Consider the following 16,331-nt stretch of genomic DNA (forward strand, 5'->3'; position numbering starts at 1 on the left):
AAACACATACAAAACAAAGTACTGTGTTAACCCTCCCCACCCTGCCCCAAACACACATCACGTCACCTACCTTAACCTAGTTACCAACACAGGGACATTTTTTTTTAAAGATTTTATTTATTTATTTCAGAGAGAGAGAGAATGAGAGATAGAGAGCACGAGAGGGAAGAGGGTCAGAGGGTCAGAGGGAGAAGCAGACTCCCTGCTGAGCAGGAAGCCCGATGTGGGACTCGATCCCGGGACTCCAGGATCATGACCTGAGCCGAAGGCAGTCGCTTAAACAACTGAGCCACCCAGGCGCCCCACAGGGACATTCTTGTTTCCACCTTTCTCCAGTCCACACTCCATTCCCCAGTGGACTATGCTGAAGCAAAAGGAGAGATATTTTGATCCATCTGTAAGAGAAATTTTTCAAGAGGGGATCATGGCACTTTGGCGGTAGAATGACGGTTGTATCTGAAATCCAAACTGGGGGCAAAACCAACCACTCTTCTGTATTCTGAAACTGATAATTCCTTCCTGGTGCTAAAATTTACTTTGGAAGACATCAGTTTCCTGATCAGCAAAACAAAGAAAATGGACTAAATTATAGGCAGTTGTGTGACTTCGACTTCAAGTTAGAAGACCTGGCTTAAGAGTGCCAGCTCTGCCCCCTCCAAATTACATAATTTATAGTAGTTTATGTCAGCAAGTCACTTAACCTCTCTGAGCTTCTGGAACATTTATAAAAAAGGTCTTCATGGGACTTTGGTTGGAGTAAGTAATGTATTATGGGAACTTTTGTGAATTGGAAAGCACTATATAAATTAGGTATTATTGAGTTCTTCAGTTAAGTAAAAGACAACTCAGATTTGAGTCTGCAAATTAGAAAAACATTGACACAATTGACAGAAAAGGAGAAGCTGAAAGGCACAATTTAATCCAAATGGAAGCTTGCCTTGAACACAGGGGTTGATACAGGGCTAACCATCAGGTCCAAATATTTATTTTAAATAGTTATTATGCTAATTAACAGGAAGTAGTGACACAACCTCTTTACCTTCACTACAATCAATCTTCATTTTTCTCCGGCTTCTTCTCATTTTTATCCATCTACAGCCAAACACTATTTATTAAGTATATATTATGTGCTGGGCACTGTGTTAGGCCCTGGGAATACAAAAGTAATAGTAAAGTAGGCAGGCCTCCAAGATGCTTGGATTAGGAAGGGAGTGAAGCTTATAAGCAATCACAATGGAATGTAATAAGAATTTAGGCTGTGAGGGCGCCTGGGTGGCTCAGATGGTTAAGCGTCTGCCTTCGGCTCAGGTCATGATCCCAGGGTCCTGGGATCGAGTCCCGCATCAGGCTCCCTGCTCCTTGGGAGCCTGCTTCTCCCTCTGCTTCTCTCTCTCTCTCCCTCTCTTTCTCTCCTCCTCTGTCTCTCATGAATAAATAAATAAAATCTTTAAAAAAAAAAAAGAATTTAGGCTGTGATAAAAAAAAATGCAATCTTTCCATTTGCAACATGTGGATGGAACTAGAGGGTATTATGCTAAGCAAAATATATCAGAGAAAGACAAGTATCATATGATCTCACTGATATGAGGAATTTGAGAAACAAGATCATAGGATCATAGGGGAACGGAGGGGAAAATGAAACAAGACGAAACCGGAGAGGGAGACAAATCATAAGAGACTCTTAATCTCAGGAAACAAACTGAGGGTTGCTGGAGTGGAGGGGGGTGGGAGGGATGGGGTGGCTGAGTGATGAACACTGGGGAGGGTAGGTACTATGGTGAGCGCTGTGAATTATGTAAGACTGATGAATCACAGACCTGTGCCCCTGAAACAAATAATACATTACATGTTAATAAAAAAAATTTTTTAAAGATTTAGGTTGGGACCACAGTGTTTGCATAGAAATCATAGGGTGTGGTCAGATTTTGTTCCACTTTTAGAATATATGTGTTTCAGGGTCACCAATAGGCAGGTGACTCCTAAAGCCTTCATGATTTGCTACCAAAGGAGAAGCTGTAGAGAGATTAAGGGATGAGCTTCTTCTACACATAGAGGCTGGAGAGAAAAGTGCTATCAAAAACAGACCAAGAAAGTGTATTTGGAGAGGTAGAAGAAATGTTAGTGACCCAGAAGCTTAAAAAAGTAAAAAAAATAATTAAAAAAAAAAGAATTCCTGAGGTGCCTGGGTGGTTCAATCGGTTAAGCATCTGCCTTCTACTCAGGTAATGATCTCAGGGTCCTGGGATGGAACCCTGCATGGAGCTCCCTGCTTCTTCCTCTCCCTCTGCCCATCCCCCCTGCTCGTGGGTGTGTGCTCTCTAATAAACAAAATCTTTATTTATTTTTAAAAAAGATTTTATTCATTTTAGAGAGAGCAATAATAATCTTATATGATTAATATATGTCAGGCACTATTCTTTCTTTTAAGATTTTATTTATTTATTTGAGAGAGAAAGAGAGAGGTATCAGGCACTATTCTAAGCATTTTACATGTATCAGCTTGTTTAATATATAAGCCATGGAATGATTAAGTAATTGGCCCAAGGTCACCCAGCTAGTCAACTAGGAGCAGATTTGAATCCAAACAGTTTCTTTTCTTTTTTTTTTCTTTTAGATTTTATTTATTTGACAGAGAGCGAGAGAGGGAACACAAGCAGGGGGAGTGGGAGAGGGAGAAGCAGGCTTCCTGCCAAGCAGGGAGCCCAATGTGGGGCTCGATCCCAGGGCCCTGAGATCATGACCTGAGCTGAAAACAGTTTCAAATTCTGTGCTGTTCAAATTGTACCTGAGAATAATACAACATGACAGTATTTGGGGGTGGAGATGAAAACCTGCTTATGCTGAGTAACAAAAGGCACTCAACCTTGACACTTCCCCTTTAGCTTACCTTAAGATGGAGATCACCCATCACCCTAGAATCTAGTATATGAGGGCAAAACGCCAAAATGAAATAACATTGACAAAGGGATCTAAGTATAGGTTTGTATTGCCTGCGCCTCCCTTTTTGGACATGCTTTCTTGTCTGTCCAGTTCCGGGAGCGGTGCTACCAATAATCGGGCACCAAAAGCCCGGTGGTTTTTCTCAATAGTCATTCATTCAACAAATAGTTCAGCATCAGGTCAGGTCCAGACATTGTGCTAGGCCCAGAAGTGAACAAGGCAGACAAGATCCCTGCTTTTTTAAAAAATTTCATTCTAGTGCGGGGTGCAGGGCGGGGAAACAGGTTACAAGGACCTGGCGGGAGCAAGGTCAGCCAGGGGTAATGCGAAGAGATTAACTCAGAGAAGCAGCGGAATCCGGAACAGACGAGGTCTTCAAGCCACGCACGGAGGAGTCCGCATTTTACTTGTATCAATTAAGCGCTAATGGCCAGATTGCACCAGACCGTAGACTTCTTAGACCACTTAATCCTGTCGATCCAACCTTCACAACCCCCCATTTGTGCCTGTCGAGTCTCCTGGCCACTCTGGTTCCCTTAGCCTATTAGGCCACCTCAGGTCTAGGTCAACTCGTCCCTAACTGCTGGTCACCGCAGCCCCCGCGGTCATCTTCTAGAGCCACTTGGACCCATTGAGGCCTGTCCGCCCGTAGATTTCCCCCAGCGCTGGTCCCCCTGGGCCCCTCGGCCAGCCAGGTCACCTCAGTGCCACGCCTCCAAGGCCAGAGATTAGGCATGCACATTATGCTTTGTTCGCGGAGCAGGTTTTCGAAAAGCCGCTCCCTCTCGACTCCAGCTGTTTTCCTGCAAGAGCGGGGCGAGCCCACAGCGGCAGCGCCCCCGGCGGCGCACCGCAGCCCAGGAAGGGAGTGGCTGCAGCCAACACCTCCGCCTCCTCCGCCACCCCCGCCTCCTCCGCCACCCCCGCCTCCTCCGCCACCCCCGCCTCCTCCGCCTCCTCCCGGAACGCGGGAGCGGCCGAAAGCGGCGGACGCCCCGACCGTCACGACCGTGCTCCTGATTGGTCGCGCCACGTGACGTCACGGGGAGGGCCCGGGCGGCAGCTGGGAGCTACAGCCCGCGCGTGCGCAGATCGAGGGCACTGAGCGGAGGGGGGAGGTGGCCGGCCGCTTCTCCCGCGTCCGCCATTTTGTTGCTGTGGCTCTTGGGAACGGGCTGGGCAAAACCGCCCCGGAGGCGCGACGCTCCTGGGAGTCCGGTGCTTCGTGTGGCGGCGGGGGTCCTTGCAGAGCCGTGGGGGGCGCGGAGTCGGCGCGTTCCGGGCCAGGAGTGACTGGAAGCACCGCCGGTACGCCGGGCAGCCCGAGAATCCCGGGGCGGCCTCCGCTGCGGCTCGGCTTCTCCCGCCCAGACCTCGGGCTGTGCCCTGCATTCCCCGGGCCGGCTCCCTCCGTGAGGCGGCCCCGGAGCAGGCGGGCGGCGGCGGAGGATGCTGCGGGCCCGGAGCCGAGAGGAAGGTGCTGGCTCTGCCCTCTAAGCGCGCCTCGAGGTGTGCCAAGAGGCCCTTCCTTGGCCGCAAAGCCGTCTGTCGGGCAAAGGCGTCCAGAACAGACGAGAGCAGCCACCGCCCCGACCCGCCGCAGAGCCCCGGTCCGACACGATGTCCTCCGCCAGGTTCGACTCCTCAGACCGCTCCGCCTGGTACATGGGGCCGGTGTCTCGCCAGGAGGCGCAGACCCGGCTCCAGGGCCAGCGCCACGGTATGTTCCTAGTTCGCGATTCCTCCACCTGCCCCGGGGATTATGTGCTGTCTGTGTCCGAGAACTCGCGGGTCTCCCACTACATCATCAACTCGCTGCCCAACCGCCGTTTTAAGATCGGGGACCAGGAGTTTGACCACTTGCCGGCCCTGCTGGAGTTCTACAAGATTCACTACCTGGACACCACCACCCTAATCGAGCCCGCGCCCAGGTACGCGAGCGCCCGCGCTGCCCGGGCGCACAGCCCACTCCTACCGCGGAGGAGGGTCGAGAATGCCAGGGGTGGTTCGCTTGGGATCGATCGAAGAGTGGGGGGTGGAGGTGTGTAATTGAACCCTTTTCACTCCATTCTGAACCAAGTTCTTTTCCAGAAGGCATTCTGAACGGAAGGCTAGTGTCAGGATCTGGGTCACTGGATGGGGGGATGCGTTGTAAACATGTTTAACGGCGGTTCATAGTTAAAAGGCCCGCTTTTTGCCTTTCGTCACGTTATCTATTGCGCTATCCTACTAAAGAAGAGTTTTTGTTGTTTTTAAACCTTTTTTGGATCACAGACTTCTTTGAGAATCTCAGGGAAGCCATGGCATTTCCCCCTCCCTAAAAATGCGCGTACACACAACTTTACACACCGTTCAAGGTTTTTGGGCTCTCTGGTCCAGTTTAAGAACTCTTGGACTGCAGCCTTTTGGAACTAACAGCCGACAAGTGAAAATGCTTGCACGTTTAGATACAAAACCTTTAAAAGTAAAATATCAGAACTATATATTGATACCTTGGTGCCAAGTTTGAATTACACCAGACACCTTTTGTTTTATAATTACAGAAATTTTAAAAGAAGATGCACTGGCTTCAGCGAGTACATATTTTTGAGTTTTTATATTATAGTTAACCCCCAGGCTGGACCACTAATGGGCCAGAAATCTATTTGATTAAATTCTAAGGAGGAATAAAGCTAAAATGTTAATTACTAAGGGAAATATTTGAGCTACACTTTAATTCTATCCTAGCTTAATTTTAGATGTACATTTTGTGCATCTGTAAGTCTTAATGATTAAGTAGTTAAGCATCCAGCATCCTCTTTTCCAAGTAAAATGCATTATTTTATTCGACTATTTGCTTTAATTTGTCTTCAGTGTTTTATCACGTTTCTTTTATTTAAATTATGCCAAATTTGAACTGAAGAAATTGCCTGGAGTTTTTTTAAATGAAAAGTATTTTACTGCCCATTTTGCTTCTTGAACTTCTGTTTTAAAAGGTTAGGGTGCTCATTTTTGGAATGAGTTGTTTTTGATTTTATAGATTTGCTGAGATGTCCCTCTGAGCTTTAACCTTTAAAAGCTATAATAATTAAGGAGCACCCAGTGGATGCTTAAGTGTTGCTTCCGTGGAATAAGAAGAAACAAAGCCATGACAGTATAATGACTGTAAGATTAACTGCTGAACTAAATGGACTTTAAAAACTGGGAGAAAGGGGCGCCTGGGTGGCTCAGCTGGTTAGGCGACTGCCTTCAGCTCAGGTCATGATCTGGAGTCCCGGGATCGAGTCCCACATCGGGCTCCCTGCTCAGCGGAGAGTCTGCTTCTCCCTCTGATCCTCCCCCCCTTCCTGTTCTCTCTTATCTCATTCTCTCTCTCAAATAAATAAATAAAATCTTAAAAAAAAAATAAAAACTGGGAGAAAGTGATTATAAATCAAATAGTGTATAACAAAGACCTAGGCACCAAGAATCTGATTAGTGAAATCTCCAGGCCCCCAAAGATGCGGGTAGTTGGAGTCAACTTTGAGCGCAGTATATTCTGATATAAGGGGTTGGATGGAGAAAATATTAGAACCAACTATAATGAGATTTTTAGTATGTTTAAGTGAATTACTTCTCCAACTCTTGGAGGTGAATTAATATCATTAATTTCAGGCATTTATTAAGCCATGCTATGTTCAAGGCATTGTGCTTGCTTTGAAGTGACACAGGTATTATAACAATAGCTGTTTCAGAAAATGTTGGTAAATGGTTTGATCTCCTTCTAGAGAGAGAAAAAGGAATATGCTGCAGTAGCTTCCCATTACCAACAAAAACAACTCCACATTTTTCATACATGTGTCTTTCCAGATACCAGACATAACTTTCTGTTTTGAATGCCTGTCCTCCCCCCACTCCCCACCTTGTTCTTCCTTCAGTGCAGTCCCACTAGGCAACTCATTTAATCCCTGGTAGCCATCCCTGCCTACTTTCTCACACCTTTGTAGCTTTGCTCCACCTGTTGGCTGGGCTGCTGACTCTAGGTTGACTGCTTAAACCCGCCCCCCACCCCCACTCCTCACCTATTGAAATTGTAACTGCTGTTCTAGGCCCCTCAAATAATAGGGCCTTTCCCTCCCACTTACACGAAGCTGTAATTGTTTCTCCTCCTCTTCACTCTCTGCCCCAGGCATGTTGTTGTAATTTAGGTTTTTATTTTCTGTTGGTGTCTCGGAGGAAGATCACAATTCTGGTTGAATTAGATCCGGACTGGATTTTCTTTCTTAATCTTTGGATTTTCTCCCCTGAGCCTGAAATTCGAAAATTGGTTTGATATGTTTTCAGCCTTTGTAGAAAACTAGAGGTACCCTGTAAAGCCTTGGCCAAATGCAAGTCAGTTTAGTGCCTCTTCACACCCCAAACAAGATACATTAAGTGGTTTAGGCATCAAAACTGAGCTCTTAAGGCCAGAGTTTCGTGCCCTTTAGCTAAAAGTTCGTGTTTTGTTTTATTTTGCTTAGTGAAAAATTATAACTATGACTTCCTCAGAATTTAAGGACTGGTGCTTGTTTTCTAGTCTGATCTTTTTTATTGGAATGTTCCTCAACATTTATATTTTTTTTAAAAGATTTATTTATTTTGAGAGCGAGAACAGGAGAGAGAGCAGAGATGGGGGAGAGGCAGACTCCCCGCTGAGCAGGGAGCCCAGTGTGGGGCTCTATCCCCAGACACTGGGATCATGACCTAAGCCAAAGGCAGACACTTAACTGAGTCATCCAGGCACCCCTGGTTTTATATTTTTATTCAGATATTTACAAGAGTTATATCCCAGTGATGGGGACTGAGAACAATGGATGGCAGACGTACTTTCTCCATAATAGAACTTCTGTTTTATTGAAAGAGACAAACTAAAAGTAGGAAAATAAATAAAATACAGGATTAATAAATGCTATGAAGGAAATGAAGCTGAGCAGAGAGAATATAATAGGAGGGACCTACCTGGTATAGTGTGGTCAGGGAAAGCATGAAGCTACCCAAGGGTAGGGAAGAGGCAAGCCTTGGGAAGGCCTGGGCTAAGAAGGGGGGGAAGAGCCTTCCAGTCATAGGGAAGAGCTTACACAAAGTCCTGAGGTCAGGAAGATAGCCATTGGGTTGGGAGTGTGGTACTTAAATAAAGGGGTTCTATGAGAAGAGTTAGGAGATGTAATGGTCAAGATAAGGAAATTGGATTTTATTTAAAGTGCAGTGGGTCCCATGGAAGGAGTTTGAAGCACAGGAGTGATATGGAGTTGACACTGTAATTTGGGTGCAAAATGATGGTGGCTGATGACATATATGTCACAGGTCATAGACTGATGTAGAGCTGTGACTTGGAGGTGTCTGTTTTGGGAGTTAAGATTGATGTTGCTGATGGGAGGGGGGATGGTGAGGGAAGAGAGAGGAGGAAACAAAGATGACTTGGTACATTTGTAACTTCGTGTCCTCTCAGTTTATCTTATTAATTGCCTTTTGTATTTGTAGTGTTCCTGTGGTGGGTTTTATTTTTATTTTTCAAAAGATTTTGTTTATTTATTTGACAGAGAGAGAGAGAGAGCACAAGCAGGGAGAGTGGCAGGCAGAAGGAGAGGGAGAAGCAGGCTCCCCCCAGAGCAGGGAGCTCGATGTGGGACTTGATCCCAGGACCCTGAGATCATGACCTGAGCTGAAGGCAAGACGCTTAACGACTGAGCCACCCAGGCGCCCATGTGGTGCGTTTTAAATTTAGCCCCCAAAAAGTGTCATATCGTATCATATGGCTTTTGTTGATTTTGAGTGATTCTAAAGGATTCTCTTTCAGCATGTGGGTGTCATTTTTTTTTTTAAAGATTTTATTTTTATTTATCGGGGGGGGCCAGTGCCGGAGAGGAGCAGAGGGAGAGGGACAATCAGACTCCGTGAGGAGCCCAACGAGGGGCTTGATCTCAGGACCCTGAGATCAGGACCTGAGTCGAAACCAAGAGTCGGACACTTAACTGACTGAGTCACCCAGGCATCCTAGATGTAGGTGTAATTTTTTTTTTTAAGATTTTATTTATTTATTTGGCAGAGAGAGAGACAGCGAAAGAGGGAACACAAGCAGGGGGAGGGTCAGAGGGAGAAGCAGGCCTCCCACTGAGCAGGGAGCCCGATGTGGGGCTCGATCCCAGGACCCTGGGACCATGACCTGAGCCGAAGGCAGACGCTCAACGACTGAGCCACCCAGGTGCCCTAGGTGGATTGTTTAAATACGAAATCCATTTTCCTGTGGTTTAGAAACTGTGTTTTGCATAGCTTGCTTTGCTTATATAATTCTCTAGTTTTGAAGGCTAGGAGAAAAAGCTGAGAAGTAAAGTTTTTTAACTGAGGCAAGTGGACCCTTAGAAAATTTTTGATTTTTGTCAGCAGACATTGCACATCTCATGTACTTAGTAACATGGAACTAACATTGAATCAACAATCCCCGTCATGTTCTTGAGAAGGTTACTGGTGTTGAGTTTTTTTTTTTTTTTAAGATTTGATTTGTCAGAAAGAGAGCACAAGCAGAGGAAGCAGCAGGGAGAGGGAGAAGCAGGCTCCCCACTGAGCAAGGAACCCAGTGCAGGACTCGATCCCAGCACCTGGGATCATGACCTGAGCTGAAGGCAGACGCTTAACTGATGGAGCTACCCAGGCATCCCTGGTGCTGAGATTTTTTAAAAGGCCATTTCCATGCTATCTGCTATGGTAGAGTAGTTGAAAAAGGATGCCCAGCTTAACCTGAGTGCCCAGAGGAGGGCCCTTCCACCTGTGAAGCAGAAGCCAAGCCCTGCATGGACCAGAGGATGCCATGGGCCACATGATCACACCTCCTTCCACATCCCCTGTTCTAAATATTGAGGGAACTCACATCTGGACTTTTAGAATTAGGAGTGGGGGAGAAGGATTACCAGTAATTTTGATTAGCATAGAATTTGGCACTGGGAATAAACCTTTGATTTTCCTTTTACTAGTAGTTTAAATCATCTAAATTTGATTCAAATGAGATACAAGAACATGGTCATTATGCTGGGAATGGAAGCTTGCCCAGTTAAGAGTTGCGTTCCCATGGCATGTAAAGTACTGGTAGCCATTTGATTTGTGACTTTTCTCTTATTTACGACTCAAATTTTTAACCTTAGAAAGAATTTTTTTTTTAACCTAAAGAGTTGGACTAGATTATTTCTAGGTTTCCTTCAGGCTAAAATATTTTAGTTCCTGATAAGTAAAAATGGACAGTGCTTATTAGTGGGAATTCAGATTATTTTAGAGTCTGAGCTGAGATCATACCAAGTAAGGTGGGGCCACTAAGCATGTGGCAACTAGTCTGGAATGATGACTGAGAGCATGAATGGGACAGTGGTGAACTGAAGAGGCTTGGACGGCAAACCAGATGGCATACAGGATTTCTTTGTATACAGAATTAAACCAGATATAGGGAATTGGGAGTGCTGAAGTTTTTGTGTTTTCAGAAGGAGGGGAAAAAAAGGATAGAAACAGGAATGGGAAATGCTTCCCTGTCTTTGACATTTTATTTTTAATAGCAGGAATTTCACTGTATTGAGCCTACTCTACACCAAAGTCCAGTACTAGACTCAAGGCATACAATGGGAGTAAATCAAGTTAAAATGGAATACCTTGGGAGCTTAAAAGCAAGAATGATCAACTGAGGGGTCAGGGAAGGCTTGAAAGAAGAGATGAGAAGGAGGGGAGAAAAGGTGGTGGCAGTGCCTGCTGGGAAAGGCACAGAGTTGTAATTAACGTGAGTGATGGGCAGTGAGGTAGGAAGGAAGAATAATGCTAAATTGTGAAGGGGCCTCCTGTGCTTTGTGAATGAGTTTAACAGTGGGAGCTGTCTAAAGCTTTTGAGAAGAGAATTGCCATGGCCAGTTAGACTTTAGAAACTGTTCTGGTGTGGGACTGGGTAGGGAGAGAGTCTAGGGTATGGGACTAATTAAGAGCTGTTACAGGAGAAGGAGTCGTGAGAAGCCTAACTGAGATCACATGCTTTCGGACTATAAAGTAGAAACTAACCGTCTTCGCTGGGCAATTGCATGTAGACGGTGAGGAAAGAGATATGACTTCAGGGATGATTCAGTGGTGTCTTGAAAGAAGGGAAGAGAATTGATCCGGGTGAGGAGGGATGATTGTTTTCAGTAGGGAGACTCTTTGAGATGCTTACTGGAAGCCAAGTTTAGCAGTCTGATGGGTTTGTTATTAAGAGAATTGGGGGCTAAATAATGTAGATTTGAGAGTCTAAACTTAGCTGGGCTACACAGAATGAGCAGAAGAGCTGTGGAATGGGGTGGAGAGGTAGCCACAGGCATAGAAAGAAAGCTGTAAGTGATGGTGTGAATATCTAGGGATGGAAAGGTGAGGTCCTCAGCATTCAGTGCCATTTCACTAGAGAGTTTTTTTAGCCAGTCTTCTTAGAATTGATTCTCTTATTGGGGCGCCTGGGTGGCTTTTAGTCGGTTGAGCATTGGACTCCTGGTTTTGGCTCAGAAGAGGGGGAGGAGTGTCCGGTTCCTGCTGGGGGCGGGGTCGGGTCTGCTTGAGAATTCTCTACCTCTGCCCCTCCCCCCACTCATGAGCACTCTCTTTTTCTAATAAATAAGCCTTTTTTTTTTTTAAAGATTTATTTATTTGAGAGAGAGAGAGAGCGAACAGAGGGAGAGGGAGACAAGCAGACTTTCCGGTGAGCAGGGAGCCTATGCAGGGCTCGATCTCAGGACCCAGAGATCATGCCCTGAGCCCAAATCAAGAGTTGGGCTCTGGACTGACTGAGCTACCCAGGCACCCCAATAAATAAGTATTTATTTTTTTTTTAAAGATTTTATTTATTTATTTGACAGAGACATAGCAAGAGAGGGAACACAAGCAAGGGGAGTGGGAGAGGGAGAAGCAGGCTTTGCGCGGAGCAGGGAGCCTGATGCGGGGCTTGATCCCAGGACGCTGGGATCATGACCCGAGCCGAAGGCAGACGTTTAACGACTGAGCCACCCAGGCGCCCCTAAATAAATCTTTAAAAAGAAGAATTGATTCTTACCTATTTTGTTTTTTTCCCCAACTTTTTACTGTGAAATATTTTCATACATACAAGAGAGTATGTATAGACATGTATATAATAAGAAAATTCATCATTACCCACGTGACCCCTTTAAAGAACTAGATTACCAGTACCTTTGAAATTCTCTCAGAAGTTGTATTCCTTCTTTTGCATGAAGGAAATTTTAAGCTTAGAAGATATTAATGCTCAGGTTTAAAGAAAATGTTTTATCTGTGCTTTATATATGAAGCTGAGAATGCTTTTTACCTAAAGGAGAGGGGGTTCATTGACATTAGGTAGGAAAGGCCAATTTCCAGTTAGTCATCTAACTAACCGCTCAGTATGCTGTGGACTATAGGCACAAGACAGGGAGAAGCATGGGCCTTAGAATATTTGAATGGGCTTGGAAAACTTTGTATGTAAATTTTATTTTTTTTAAGATTTTATTTATTTGAGAGAGAGCTCACGAGCAGGGTGAGGGGCAGAGGAAGCAGCAGACTTCTGGCTGAGCAGGGAGCTGGACTTGGGGCTCAATCCCGGGACTCCAAGATCATGACCTGAGCCAAAGGCAGGTGCTTAACTGACTGAGCCACCCAGGCACCCCTCTTTGTCTGTAAAATTTAAAGAGGAGTTTACAGATGCTCTTTTACAGTCTTGATCAAGGAACAAATGGAAAATGAATTGTTGCAGTTTTATGTTACATATTACTTTGGGCTGTGGGACCTGATAGAAAGGGCAGGATAATTTGCCCTGGCATCATCATGGTTTCACGTCTACAGTGGAACTAATGTGTAATTTGCAGGGAATTTTGATGAATACATGAGTTTGAGGATATGGGGTGGAAGACTTTGAATTTATGTCAGGGATGTGGCTGGGAGATTGATTTGATGTGAATTGAGGGATCTGGGTATGTACTAAATTGGGAAATGAGCCCTATGGTCACTCTAGCAGTATAATGGTGGAGAAAGTATAAGCTGTCCTCCATCTTTGTCACATTTGCATACATCCTCCTCACCAGGGAAGTATTGAAAGTTGAAAAGCACCCTCTGCTCTTTTAAGCCAGTAATCTAGACAACGAATCAGCAAATTTTCAATAAGGGGGCAGATAGTAAATATTTTAAGCTTTGTAGGCCGTATAGTCTCTAACAGTTTCTCAATTATGCTCTTACACCACAAAAACAGTCATAGACAATACTGTAAATGAGTGAGTTTGGCTGTGTTGTAATAAAACTTTATTTACAAAACCATACAGTAGGCTGAATGGCCCATAGGCCATAGTTTGCAGGCTTCTAGGCCAGACTCAGTTTTTGTATAGTGTCCTGAAGTGAAGAATGGTTCTTCTATTTTTGAAAGAGTGTATTTTAAAAAAAGAAGAGTATACAACATAGGCCATATGTATAGTCCGTAAAGCCTCAAACATGTACCAGCCTTTTAGAGAAGTTTGTCAACCTCGAGGGCCTCGCCAGCAAAGCTCCTGGTCTGTGCTTATAGGAATGAGTAGTGTGTCCCGTGAGGTATGGGGAGGCTGGGGAAGGGAGCGTTTGAACCTTCGGGCCTCTAGTCTTTTTCTGATTTAGAACCAAAATATGTAAGCCTGTCTTCAACAAAATCTTTCAATTCCGAAGGGGGCTAGTCTTCAGCTTCTAGTGCATTGCCTCCTTGCCTGTTCTCCTGCCCCTTAATAGAACTCACGCCTTCCTTTGAGTGCTCCTTGACCCTGTCAGCTTCTGTCATGGCGTATTAATTACCCGTTGTGCTGTGTTTTTGTCTTCTAGTCTCTCTGCTAAATTGGCAGTCTTTTAAAAGCAAGAACTTGGTTTTAATTCATTGTCTGTCTGCCAAGTTCTACACCTGATCTTAGCCAAAAGGCCGAGAAGCGATTGTCTCCCAAGTTCTTAGTATATAGTAAGTCTGGTGGATACCTGGGTAGATGAATTTTGTTAGTGTTAATCCCCACTGAAACTGTATTAGTGTCCTCATAATTTGTGGTGTAGAAATACCTGCTTTTAACTTAAGTATACAGATAATGAAATACCCTTGGCTGGGGTCTGAGATGGAACTGATTGTGCTTTTAGTAAAGTATCTGAGATTTATGTAGTACTACCCAAACTTTTCACAGATTGTGGCCGTTGAAATAGGGGCACGGTGTACCTTAAAGACGGTAGGGGTGGGGAGCTAATTGGATGCTCAGTAACAACCAGGAACTATTGTGCATGTTTCACATACAATCTGACGTTAATTCCCATGCACCCAAAAGACGCGGGGTTTATTCCCGAGGCTGACTAGCTTAGAGGTTATGAATGAGTACTCTAGAACCAGACTGCCTGAGTACAAATATAACCCTGTGTTGGCATTGGCTTCCTCATCTGTAAGATGGGGATAATCACAGGATTGCTGAGAGGATGAAATAATTTAAAGTCTGTATAGACTGCAAACAGTGCCTGGCATAGGTAGAAAGTGTCAACTCTATTACTATTGCTACTCCTGCTAGCTCTTTTCATTTTTTTTTAATCTCTTTTCAAAATGTATTGATATTAAGCAGTTTGCCCCTCAGTATCACGTTGTTGTTAATAAGCAATAAGATCTTAGAGGGTTTTTTTTTTTAAGATTTTATCAATTTATTTGAAAGAGTGTATTTTAAACAGAGGCAGAGTGCGAGTGAGTGCAAGCAGGGGGGAGCAGCAGAGGGAGAGGGAGAAGCAGACCCCCTGAGATTTTAGAGGTTTTAAATCAAGCTCCTAATCACCATGGCATAATACATAGACTGCTGTTAATTCAGTTGTTTGTATACTATATTAAACTAGTCATTTACATTTAAAAGATGTAAGTTTTGCCAAATTATGAAGACTGCCTTTTGGAAAGTAGTGTGGCAGTGTGTACCAAGGGCCATGAAAATGTCCCTGTTCTTTAATCTGGAAATCTAGGCTTTACAAAAAATCTAATATTGAGATGGTTCAGTTGGTTGGGCATCCGACTCTTGGTTTCAGCTCCGGCCGTGAACTCAGGATCGTGAAATTGAGCCCCAGGTTGGGCTCTGTGCTGGGCGTGGAGCCTGCTTCAGATTCCCTCCCTCTCCATCTCCCCCTCCCCCCCCCTAAAAAATTGAATATCAAGAAACTGTATTCAAAAGACTTTGTCGTGTTGATGATCAAATAGGGAGAAAGAAAAACTAAATATCCAGAAACACAGGGATGCTTAATTGCTGCAGGCTCACAGGATGAAATGTTATCCTGACATAAAAGTAAATGATCATGTAGATCAGTGATATAGGAAAACACCTGTAGTATGGTATTAGGCAGAAAAACTGCCATGGGCACACACAGGACTCTTTTAAGAAAGCCATAAAGTTTGGGTGCCTGCATGGCTCAGTCTGTTAGGCGTCCAGCCTTTGGTTTCAGCTCAGGTCCTGATCTCATGGGTCATGAGATCCAGCTTGGCGTTGGGCTCCATGCGCAGCGGTAGTCCACTTGGATATTTTCTCTCTCTCTCTCTGCCCCTCTCCCTGCTCATGCACTCTCTCTCTCTCAAATAAATAAATAAAATCTTTTTTAAGATTTTATTTATTTATTTTGACAGAGAGAGAGAGAGACAGCGAGAAAGGGAACACAAGCAGGGGGAGTGGGAGATGGAGAAGCAGGCTTCCCGCCGAGCAGGGAGCCCGATGCGGGGCTCGATCCCAGGACCCTGGGATCATGACCTGAGCCGAAGGCAGACGCATAACGACTGGGCCACCCAAGCGCCCCGGTCTTTTTTTTTTTTAAAAAAGCCATAAATTTGGCCAGTGGGAGGGGTGAAAAAGTAGCTGTGATGGGGCAGGAGCTGTGGGGGTTTTTTGTTTTTTTTTTTTTTCTCTTTTTTGGGGGGAGCTGGGTGTTGTTTTTGTTTTTTAAGATTTTATTTTATTTGTAAGTAATCTCTGTACGCAACAGGGCTTGAATTCAGAACCAGGAGATCAAGCGTTGCATGCTCTACTGACTGAGCCAACGAGGCATCCCTTGTTATCCTTTTTTGCTGAATGTTGTAACATGGTGGCATTTTTTATAAAGGAAAAAAAATTAAAATATTTAAACATAATTATACGCAAACAGTGAATCATGGAACACTACATCAAAAACTAATGATGTAACGTATGGTGACTAACATAAAATAAAATGTAAAAAATATTTAAACGTAGGAGATCGCGTTGTTATATGAAGTAACTTTTTAGATCATTAATTGAAGGAAAGAAAGAGAATGGACATGAGTTAATAGACGATAAAACAGGGGCACCTGGGGGGCTTAGTTGGTTAAGCAGCCGACTCTCAATCTCGGCTCCAGTCATGATCTCAGGGTCCTGGGATTGAGGCTTGTG

General features: G+C 44.6%; 1 protein-coding gene across 1 annotated transcript in view; it reads left to right on the plus strand.

Moving 5' to 3' along the window:
- Positions 1 to 4,114: 4,114 nt before the first annotated feature.
- Positions 4,115 to 16,331, plus strand: part of CRKL (CRK like proto-oncogene, adaptor protein) — a 37,726-nt gene continuing 25,509 nt past the window's right edge. Inside the window, exon 1 of the mRNA XM_027576427.2 lies at positions 4,115 to 4,871. Within this exon, the coding sequence (XP_027432228.2) occupies positions 4,561 to 4,871 (311 nt within the window). The 5' untranslated portion in view covers positions 4,115 to 4,560. The remainder of the gene's footprint in view (positions 4,872 to 16,331) is intronic.

The sequence above is a fragment of the Zalophus californianus genome, chromosome 14 (assembly GCF_009762305.2).
Source record: "Zalophus californianus isolate mZalCal1 chromosome 14, mZalCal1.pri.v2, whole genome shotgun sequence".
NCBI lineage: Eukaryota > Metazoa > Chordata > Mammalia > Carnivora > Otariidae > Zalophus > Zalophus californianus.